This window comes from Stegastes partitus, unplaced genomic scaffold (genome assembly GCF_000690725.1).
Source record: "Stegastes partitus isolate 25-593 unplaced genomic scaffold, Stegastes_partitus-1.0.2 Scaffold344, whole genome shotgun sequence".
In the NCBI taxonomy this organism is placed as follows: Eukaryota; Metazoa; Chordata; class Actinopteri; family Pomacentridae; genus Stegastes; species Stegastes partitus.
In genome coordinates this window covers 412,685-424,115 of record NW_007578075.1, presented here as the reverse complement: position 1 = coordinate 424,115, position 11,431 = coordinate 412,685, and the positions used below count along the sequence as shown (strand labels likewise).

At 41.7% G+C, this 11,431-nt stretch overlaps 2 protein-coding genes across 2 annotated transcripts; one reads left to right on the top strand and one right to left on the bottom strand.

Moving 5' to 3' along the window:
* The first annotated feature begins 511 nt into the window (after positions 1-511).
* On the top strand, positions 512-5,160 carry LOC103358936 (proteasome subunit alpha type-6). The gene is made up of 7 exons (XM_008284087.1): positions 512-692; positions 1,966-2,060; positions 2,728-2,809; positions 3,421-3,576; positions 3,691-3,869; positions 4,077-4,171; positions 4,958-5,160. The coding sequence occupies exons 1-7, from the start codon at positions 617-619 to the stop codon at positions 5,013-5,015; spliced, it is 741 nt and encodes a 246-aa protein (XP_008282309.1). The 5' UTR covers positions 512-616; the 3' UTR covers positions 5,016-5,160.
* A 1,723-nt stretch (positions 5,161-6,883) lies between these two features.
* Positions 6,884-9,262, bottom strand: nfkbiaa (nuclear factor of kappa light polypeptide gene enhancer in B-cells inhibitor, alpha a). The gene is made up of 6 exons (XM_008284086.1): positions 8,954-9,262; positions 8,293-8,398; positions 7,962-8,169; positions 7,769-7,857; positions 7,396-7,653; positions 6,884-7,304 (listed from the first exon to the last, which is right to left on the bottom strand). Exons 1-6 carry the CDS (start codon positions 9,184-9,186, stop codon positions 7,275-7,277), a joined length of 924 nt encoding a protein of 307 aa, XP_008282308.1. The 5' UTR covers positions 9,187-9,262; the 3' UTR covers positions 6,884-7,274.
* Positions 9,263-11,431: the final 2,169 nt, after the last annotated feature.

Here is an 11,431-nt window from a genome sequence, read left to right as displayed (position 1 = left end):
TTTAAAAATAACAAAACATATTACATCCCATTTTGGGGGGAGAAAGTGACAAAAAATAGTAGCCACAAAAAAAAAAAAAAGTGTTCTTAAGACATTTTGTGTTGGAGATGGAATCTTCAGTTCTGTGTTTAATTTTTTTTTCTGCATATTGTGAAGAGAGGGTTAGTGATTAGAAAACTGGCATCACATTGGGAGCTGAGGCACTGGAATAATTCCCTGAAGTGAGCCAGAATACACATTTTCACAAAGTGTCCCATTTTACACCTGTATGAGCTTCACTGGCAGCTACTGTATATCAGGTCAAAATATTAAGATTAATAATATAAAAAATATATATTTTAAACCAAAAATAAAAAATCATTGTTTCTCAAGTGGGATAAAGAACTGAATAGGATGATTTATAACAGCATAAATAAATAACTAACAGTCTGTGTTCACACTCTCCATCGCAGTGTGAACCCCGGTGTTGTGTCGCCATGGAAACGGCGCAGGCCTCTCAACCCGGATGAGCTTGTCGTCCCTTCAGGTCAACTACCGGGTACAAACATTGTGCATGAAGTGAAATCTGCTTGCAAATTCATTTGGACGAACTTCTCGGCCAACGTAACCTTTTAAAATGTCCCGAGGCTCGAGTGCAGGCTTCGATCGACACATTACCATCTTCTCTCCCGAAGGAAGACTCTATCAAGTCGGTCAGTATGAGGATTTGTTAGCTCAAAAGCCGGCTCGCAGGCTAACTCTGTTTGCTCGCTAGCTAAATGCTCTGTCATGGTTCGCTTAGCCCGGCTTCTAGCTGATAAATAATATCCCGCCAAAGCGAAAGCAATGCGATATATGACTCTGAAAGTATTCTTAATGGTGTGTGAGTTGCTATTTTACACCTAGTTTTACGGCGCTAACATTTACCAAAACAAAGCGAACCAAAGTGGCTAGCTGGCTAGTTAGCATGTTAGCATTGCAGTGAACCAAGCTGATTCATTGCTGAAAGTGGCAACTTGCTAGTGTAATATTTGGTCTTTGGAAAGTTAGTGTAATGCTTCTGTGTATTATATTTCATTTTTAATTGTAGCATTTAGTCTTAGTGACTGAAATTTAATGCATTTATCTGACTATTACAAGTTGTGATCGGATTTAAACAGAAAATCCCCCCGATGTTATGAAGTTAGCGGTTCAGGTTGTCATTTAATTCAGTGGAAATTAACTTTTTTTGTTTTGTTTTGTTCATGTCATCTAATCAACAGCAGTCAGGAGACAGATCCTAAAGTTTTACCACCAATAGGACTGCAACCAGACATTGATTTCAATGTAAATCAATCTGTAGACCTTTGCTTTAATTGCTTTATTAGTTATTTGCACTTTAAAATATCCACACAAAAAAAATGCTGAAAAATGTTGAGCTGTGTTTCCCAAATCCCCAAATAACATCCTCAAACATCTTGATTTGTCCGCAACACAAAGATTTTTAGTTTACTCCCATAGAGGAATAAAGAAGTATTCACATTTAAGAGGCTGGATTCATTCATTCATACTACTTACACTGTTTTCCAAATCAATTAATCAATTATCAAAGTACTTCAGTTAACTAATTGACAGCTCATCAGTTAATCATTGCAGCTCTGTCCATCAAGTACAGTCTTTGCATATGTATTGAATAGACACAGCGTCAAATGCTGCTAGTTTATTTCTATGAATGTGAATATCTGGAAAACTGTGAGCCCACAGAATCCATCAATAATGCAGTATCAGCTGGCCAATCAGATGACACCTGAAAACAGTTCCTCACTTGTTGTCTCAATTTTCCAGCTGAGTGAGACATTTGTCTGCCTTTGCACATATCGACTGCGCTGTCTACAATCAGTGAATGCTTCCTCTGTTTTATGGGTTCATTTCATAACATTCACGGCTGCTGTATCTTTTGCTTGAAGACACATCTGATAAACATGCTGCTCTTGTCTTCTTTTGTAGAATATGCTTTCAAGGCTATAAACCAAGGTGGACTTACATCAGTAGCAGTCAGGGGGAAGGACTGTGCAGTCGTCGTAACACAGAAAAAAGTACCGGTGAGTTCACGTCAGGCTGTTGTTTTCATACAGCTGTGATAGTGGCGGCGCTGAGCGTGATGTCAGCTCACACTTGGTTGTGAAAACAGGAGACGTCCGCCTGCACTGAAAACACCATGTTCATATAATCTAGTGTCCATATTCAGTTTCCAGTTGGTAAACAATAACTACAATTCCTCTCTGCTGTGGCAGATTTTAGAGTTACATTATGGATTATGTTGAAATATTGACAGATGTGCATGATGTTTCTGGAGCACCAAGTGAAATCTTAAATTATATACTTGGTCTAACGAGCTTTAAAAAGACAAGTTATCGTGTTGGATTTATATTGTGAATCCGACCAAACAAGAACAGAAAGAAAACTGGAACTTTCAAATGTTGGATATAGTGAATGATTTATTGATTTAGTTTGTATTCACATAGTTTTTTACCTGCTGGATATGTAATTGCTTTTATACTCTTGATTGCATTGCTAATTGTATCTATAAATACTGCCTCTGGGACACTTCTGTGCTTCCTGTAATATTTTTCTATGCTCTAATTTGTTCGAGTTTCCTAAATACTCAAAACACTCATTCATTAGAAAAGTCAAGTAGATCCTTTAGATATGGTGATGGCATCAAGTAATGAAACACTATTTTCTTTCTTTCTTTCTTTCTTGAAACAGGACAAGCTTCTTGATGCCTCCACAGTGACCCACCTATTCAGAATAACAGATAACATTGGATGTGTAATGTCTGGGATGACAGGTAAGAAAACAAAACGAGCAACTGAAACATAGACACATCGACATATACAGTTATCTGGATTATTTATATGATTCAAAAACCAGTAATTTATCTTTTATTTTTTTAATCTTACCGTACAAAATATGAAAAGCCCTAAAAAGACTGTCATTTATCCATTTATTTAAAATCCTATGCATTTTGGGCAGCTCTTTTAACATTTTGACGCAGTTTCTGGAGGATTTCTTGTTAAGTTGTGAATTAGTGTGGTGTGGTCTTCCTCAAGGAAAAAAACAGCAACTTTTTCATGCATTACAACAACAATCTGGGCAAAAAAAACATTTAAATCCAAACTACTTCTGTTTTCTTAACACAATTAAAGGTATTTTTGAATTGAAATTAGCGAGCTTTTGGCATCCCTTGACATCTCTGTTTATTCTACGTTGCAGCATTTACTGTAGCTGATGGTTCCTCTTTCCAAACAACTGTTGTTTTGCCATGAGAGCAGCTTTCTGCAGACGTCATTTAAATATCGCAATAGAGATTTGAAATGTCACTAAGACAGTACAATGTTTAATGGCTGCTTTGAAACAAATCCTTTGTCCCTCTTCAACTTCTCGTCCAATTTCTTGCAGCTGACAGCAGGTCTCAAGTCCAGCGAGCTCGCTACGAGGCAGCCAACTGGCAGTACAAGTACGGTTATGAGATTCCAGTGGACATGCTGTGTAAGAGAATTGCCGACATCTCACAAGTCTACACGCAGAACGCTGAGATGCGACCACTGGGCTGCTGTGAGTGTATTTAATCAGTCACAGGTGTTTTCTCATGACAGTAAAAGCAGGGTTTCGGCATCACGTGGAGCCGTTTGTGACTCTTTCTGTCCTCTGATGCCTGTGAACCTGCAGGTATGATCGTGATCGGCATCGACGAGGAGCACGGCCCGCAGGTGTACAAATGCGACCCGGCCGGCTACTACTGCGGCTTCAAGGCCACCGCCGCCGGAGTGAAGCAGACAGAAGCCACCAGCTTCCTGGAGAAGAAAGTGAAAAAGAAACTGGATTGGACCTTTGAACAAACTATTGAGGTACTTGGAAAAACAAGTTTTGCTGATGCAGCACCGGTAGATAAGGAAGGAACACACCTTTGTGAATTGCGGTGGTTTCCAGGTGCTGCTTTATAGTTATCATGATCCTGTTATGAGAAGTAAAAAGGAACTGAAGTACAATAGGTGTGGATGATCAAATAAATAAAATCAACCTTCCTTTTTTCGTCCCTTTCTTCTCCCCTGCAGACAGCAATCTCTTGTCTGTCAACTGTTCTCTCCATTGACTTCAAGCCCTCTGAGCTCGAGGTGGGCGTGGTCACAACACAGGACGCCAAGTTCAGGTAAAGGAGCTGCAAGAAGCAGCATTTTGCTCGTTCAGAATGAGCCTTTGGGGGCTGATTGTGCAGCATGGTCGCTCTGTGTGTAGTAAAGGCAATGAGTCTGTGTTACCTTATAGGACAGAAATCTGTGCCTTCTTCTGTTGTTTATGATTATTTGACAAACAAAAAAATGATCATACTGTTATTGTGTTTGAACAAATGAAACCAAGATTCACAAAACTGGTTAAAGTATTAATTTTATTCTCATTTCTTGCCATTTTAATGATTTTCCTTTGGCTGGCTAAAACCTCTTTGAAGCCACAAATCCTTTCATGCAGGAGAAACCCAGAATGCCACAAATGCCAAATGCCAGTTTTGTTTGCATGTAATGTGACCATTGCTGCTCACATTTAGCCTCACATTTATCTAAATAGACATGTGAACTAAAGAAACCGACGCCCATTCTCACTGTATTATCTTAAGGTGGATTATTGCTTAATTTTCTGCTTGCGTTACCTGTTAATTGAATATTTTTAAATCAAAGGGTAGAAAAGCAAGCAAAATGTCATGTTAGAATTTCCATAATATAAGGAGATATTCTCAGATTATTTCTTTAGTTCTTTGGTATCAATCCACACCTCCAACATTTTTAGTTTAATGTCAAATATGACATCGAAAGCATCAAATAATGAAATCTGACAAGCTGGAAGAAGCAGCTCTTTGTCGTTTTTGTTAGAAATATACCTTAAACTAAGCCTAATTAGTTAATCGATTATTTAAAATCGATTCGTCTTTTTTTTTCTGCAGGATCCTGACAGAGACTGAAGTAGACGTCCACCTGATGTCCCTGGCAGAGCGCGACTGAGCGAGCAGAGACGCGTCACCCGATGGATTGAGCTTAGAGCATGATGGGATATGCAGTTCCCAGATGGAGGCTGGTGTTATCTTTGTTTGCTGTACATTTACCCCACTGTTTCATTCAACAATAAAAACAAGTTTTTGGAGTAAAACCGGCTATTTACTGTGACTTTTATGATGTTTCTACGCATGGAGCTGTTTGCATTGTTACAAGAATTTTTACATTTTGTATTTACAGTATGTGCTATAAATACGTAGGGTTTTTTTTTTTTTAACTGTGGGGCTTGTAAAGCAGCTGTTTTACCAGCTCAGTTTAGCAGCAGGGGAACATGTTTATGGGAACATGAGCGTGTGCACGGCATAGACCTTCGAGCTTCCTGTTGTGGCTCTGAATGCGCTAAAGTCACATGACATAGTGAGGTGCAGCGCCGAGGTTTTTCTACTACACACCGTAGTGATGTGGACCTGATTTGACCTCGTTTTTCTCTACACACATGTAGTATGAAATAGTTTTCTCTTTAGCTTACCGGAAATATACAACACAAATAGTTTCTCTTTGCAAAGGGAAAATTTTGTTCCCTCAGATATTTCAGAACGGTTTTGACACAGCTGACATATGGGGCTGCGGTGTGTGTCAGAGGGGGGAAACTGGTGAAGGGTTACAGTCAGCGACCCCCATCCAGCTCAGCATCTACGAGGATTTGGTCACTGGCATGATCAGAAATGATTGTCAGCATGTCATCAGCAGTCAGTTGCTTTTAGACTATTTCCTATAAGTCTCCTGACATCATCCTTTGTCTTTTCACTTCTCTCTGCGTCTTTCTGCTGCTGCTGCAGAATCAGAATCAATATGTGTGTTTTTTTTTCCACCCTTAACAGAGGGTTAGGGGTTTCCACGAGAATTTTTTTGAATAGAAAACTCTCCCTGTGATCTTGTGCAAGTTTACAGCCTTGGTGGGATTCAGTATACACAAAGACTGCAACTAATAATAGCTTTCATTGTTAAATAGTGGATTAGTTTGACGTAAAATGGCTAAAAACGGGTAAAAACATCAGAAAAGTGTTTACTAAAGCCCAATATGACATCCTCAAATGTCTCATTTTGTCCACAACTGGAATATATTCAATTTACTGCCATAAAGGAGAAAAAAAATTACAAATATTCAGATCAAGGATTTTTTTTTGGAGGGGGGGGGGGACTCGTTTATTGAAACAGTAGGCAGTTGATCTAATAGTTGGCAATCACTGCAGCTTTCACATGGACAGCTATGAAAACTAGTCACTCAGGGATATTTTATGTGTCATCCGCTTCCTCCAAGTTTACTTCATAAAGGGAAAATAATGTCACTTATTCAGGATAATTCCTCTCTGACAAAAAAAAATTCCCAACTGAACTGTGTGCATGTTTCGGCTGACAAGGAAATCTTGGACTTCCCAGACTGCAGCAAAGTTTCCCCGTCACTATGACACAGCAGTGAGAGTTCTCTAACCCTCTCTGACACATTTTCCCATATTTGTAAGAAACATTTCCTCCTTGCTGTATTTCCTTAGCATTTCTGCCCAGCGGTGCTCGTTGCCCGCCGCTGCTATTCAGCAGTTGTTCCAGGCTCAGGCGGAATATTTAAGCACATCTTGTTCCTCTTATGCCGCCCAGGGACTTTCGGCGCGATGACTCAGACAACCTGGTGACCTCGCCCAACAGAGGAAATCCCATTCTGTTCCAAGCGGCTGAGTGTGATCTTTTTATGTCTGTGCATATGTCACATGTCTGCCTCTGCGTCGTCACTTTGTGTAAATGATGCTCATAAAGGCATCGAAAGCAGTCATCGTTGGGAAGGAAATGAACAACGGAGGAAACACGCCAGTCAAGAGATGTTCATGTTCATAAACTCCTTTTTTATTTTTTCCAACACTTTTGTTAATAGTGTTTAAATTCACACGTATGTACAAGTACAAAAATAATATCTCTGTATTTACAATATATTACACGTCTCGTCTGGTATATACACATCAATATATATTTATACAGTCACACAAAGACCAAATGGAGGCCATGGTCCTGCTATTTTGTGTTCTTTTATGGTGCAGATCTTTCAGTGATCTTGACCGGACTGGACGCCATCTTCATTCTCGTTCCCAGGGCCAGCACCTTGGACGGGGAGGGGGGGACGTGGACTGATTTGTCCCCGGGTTAGGGGGGCGCCATTGCTCGGCAAACCCAGTAGCAGCTAGACGTTCACACCACCAGTGGAGGGGTTGGTTCTTCTTACTTTCCGAACTTTATGTCGTCATACAACTGTAGAAAAGAAAAGAGGAGTCGTTAGAGGCTTTTACTTTGAAAATCTGACAACATGAAGTCCTGTTAGGACACTGAAGCAGATACTGACCTCATCCTCCGACATGTCGAGATCCTCCATGTCGCTCTCCGATTCGCTGTCGGGCAGCTCTCTCAGCTCTTGCGCCGTCCTCTCAAACAGCTGGCAGCGGATCTCTTCGTTCTGGCGCCCGTAGGTCAGGTGGTACGCCGTGAAGCCACCGTAGTTCAAACAGTTGACATTGGCGCCGAGGTCGAGGAGGCGGAAGACCAGCATGGGGTTCTGCTGATCCACGGCAAGATGGAGCGCCGTCCTTCCACTGCACTGTTCCTTCAGGAAGAAACAAGAAAAATCGAAGTTAGATTCCTGCATGTGGCGTTCCTTTTCATCCAAACATCCTTTTTTGTTGCAGAACTCAACCAACTCCTGAGTTCGTGACACCTACCTGTGCATTGATGTCGGCACCCAGCTGAACGAGGCTTTCCACCAAGGAAATGTAACCGTTGATGGTCGCCAAGTGGAGACAGTTGTGTCCTGGAAGAGAAAAATCTCACGTTATTATCCAATTCGAGAGCCGCTTTACAGAAACATGAGGGCCTGTGTTGTTTCAGGGGGAATTCATTGAACTCGATTCTTACCACTGTAGTTGGGAAAGGACACGATGGAGGTGAGGTGACGCTGGCAGTTCTGGGTGATGACGCCGAAGCAGGCCATGGAGCCCTTCTTGCAGGCGATGTGGAGAGCTGTGTTGCCGCTGTCGTCGGCCATCAGCGGGTCTGCTCCGGCCTTCAGGAGTCTCTCCACCAGCTGGGGCTGTTCTGTGATCACTGCCAGGTGGAGGGCAGTCTGTGGAGGAAACATTCAGAATATTTATTACTATCTTGATTTTATAGGAAAATGGTGGGTATGATTTAGAACGTATGGGTTTTGTTTTTATTTTTAAAAAGTCATCCATTTGCTAGTTATTACCTGTCTCTGGTGGTTCTGTACATTCAGGAATGGGTGATTGTGAGACAGTTTGATCATCTGAAAGGCATGTTCAGTGGCTTCATGAATGATGGCCAAGTGGAGCAGCCTGTGGGGAAGGGGACAAAAAAAAAGAGAGAGGTTAGTTAAAATAGTGCTTTGCTAAAAAAAAAAAAAAAAATTACGCATAGAGGAAGTGGTTCCAGCGGACTAAGAGAGAACAAAGCCTGAGCAGTGGAGCGTTTCGCAAGAATGGAGTTTTGTCGGGTTATTTCCACCAGTTGTGGCTTGACACATCTGATGCTTTATCAGTTACTGGCAGCGAGCCAGGGACTTTCCTGAACGCGCAGAGAGGACTTTAGCACCGCCCAGACTGCGCTCTCAGCCAAAACACACACTCACACACACACACACTGAGTACGCACTGTGCTGCACACACACACACATATACACAACTTTTAAAGCCCTCTTCTTTTCGTGCAACTTTCGACTCCTTCAGTGCGCACTTTTGCAACTTTCCAATCGTTTTCAATGCATTGTATTTCGAATGTATTTAACGCGCTCTGGTGCAAAAAAAAAAAAAAACCGTTTACGCACGGAGGCGACGTTTGCAAAAATGCGCAACTGCAGTAAAATAACAACAATCCACAGAAATTCCACTTACGTGTCACCGTCCTCCGTCAGCGCAGTCCTCCAAGGCTCGTATTCCTGCGTGTGAATCTCGCATTTCCTCACGCTCAATTCCTCAAAGTCGTTCACCAGCTCGTCCTCTTTTAGGGAATCCAGCCCGCTGTCAAAACGGTCCTCCGGACAGGGCAGCGTTTTCACATGTTTGGGCTCCATGTTGTCGAAGTTATAATCCATTTGGTTGTGGTTAGACACTCTGTGGACGTCCATGTTTGACTTTGTCTGTCTGTTGGAAGCAGCTCCGTCTCTTTCCAAAGGTCAGGGCAGAGTAGTGCAGCCGAGGGAGGCGCACTCGTCTTTTGTACGCTCGGCTGGGCGGAGCCTATGCGGGGATTTCCAATTGACTTATCTTAGAAAAAGCAAGGGAAATCACACCGGCGACTTTTCTTTTTTTTTTTTGGTGAGAAAAATCCCCCCCCAACGAGACTCAGAATGAAAACTTGTAGTTTCCTATTAGACACCTATTTTTCACCTGTGATGTAGGTTAGGGGACATGTCACCGTGGATTTCAGTGAATGAGACATGGTTGGGCATGAATGAGAGGCCCCTGGATGATGGCTCTTGAAGAATTCCCTTCTGCACTGGGGGAAATTATCTGTTACAAGTGGCTAACCAAAAGCAGCAGTGCATATTTTCCTTTCTATTACACTTTACCCATTTTGAATGTTACCAAAAAAAAAAGAAGGCAATCCAAGTTTCACACATTTCAAAATATACACCGAAAATGAATTGTGGCACAAACCAGTAACCCCACTGCGTCCAACCGGTCTGAATTATGTGGTAGTACGTTGATCTATTTTTAACTGCAATTCATATTTTTGGTTGTGCCATCTCCTAGAAGTTCAAATTTAGTGGAATATTTCACGTGCTGGTTGTGATTTGTGCTGCTTCCTTAAGAAAGAAGAGTTAAAACACACTTTTACATGCATGTGTTCTGTTACTAATTCCACTTAAGATGCAGATTTATCGTCACTATAGTTTTAAAAGAGGTCAGAATCGCCCTTAATGTTTCATAACACGAGTCTCTATTGGGAACTTCATGTTTGCTGTTTTAAATGTGTCTTGCATAATGTCTTTTTAATTCAAGCACACACATGATTAAAAATGCATGTCTTTACAATCTCATGTGTGTGCATGTGGTGTAAAAAAAAACAAAAAATCTACAGCCAGGATTTTCAGACGACTGACAGGAAGGTGCCAGGATTTCCAAACTGCTTTCAATACTGTGAATTTACACTGTGAGCGCAGAGGAAAGATTCTGAAGTTTCCACATGGAGACTCCCTCGTGAGCCTGCACAATAGGATGTTCTTGGGCTTTACCCGATTAGCGTTAGAGGTGAAATCCTGCATAAACTTCTGAGTCTGGAAACCACTGTGTGAAACCAAAATGCGTAACATCACTAATTTCTGGTAGGAATTTTGAATATTTTTTTTTTCATTTTTGCAATTTTCCTTTTAATGTTTCATTCAAGTCGTAAAGAGGAATTTCCTTTTTTTTTTTTGTCTGTTGCATAACTCGGTGGCAGAAGTGCGTGACAGAGCTACCTGCCTGTGCTTCCCTGACATTTCACATAAAAAAATCCCAGGATCACGTCTGTTTACATTGTGAAAGGTGGGCTTGGTGAAAACATAGCAACGGTATCCAGGAGCAGTGAAGCTTTCACACCTCTGTGGGGCGATACACCACACAAACCAAACACACACACACACACACACACACACAAAGGCATATACCCACCCAGCAGGTCTGTGACGTCACCATCTGATAGACTTTTGTATTCCTGCCTGCCTGACTGTCTGCTGGAGTGCGTCACATCAGACGAACGTAACCCATGCAAACATCTCCTGGGTGTCTCAGTTGAATTCCACACATTTTTTAATCTCTGCCCAGTTTCATAATGAGGGATACTGGGACAAACTGTTCTTGCAGGCTTGTTTTGTGTTTTTTTTTTTCCCTCCGGTTGCCAAGATTGCGTGTTTGCACAGATATATGGTCAGCTATTTGACCCATATGGGAAATACTGGGACTTCCACTGTCAAACGTTTCTTGATTTTTTTTTTTTTTTGGTTAAGCTGCGCAAGTGCTCTTGTCCCCACTTGCCTTGTATTTACAACAGGTTGCTATGGGCAACCAACGAGGAAGAACTAATGCCGTGTCAGTGTCAAGTGCTGTACATTGCCCTCTATCTGCATGTTTGGTAAAACGCCGATTGTCTGAGTCAGTAAAGTGCCTCGGGGGCATCACACCCTGTTGGTGTGATGCCAGCTGGGTCAGCTGACCCTGCTGCTATGGTCATGAAACTTTCCCGTTTTCATAACTGGCCACAAGTAACCTCACCCTGCGCTTGATTAAGCACAACAAGTCGAAACGAACACAGTCTTACACAACAGCTGTTTGATGAAAAACAACCAAAAAGCAAAATTAGGTGAAAAAAACAAAGTTGAAAAATGTTTT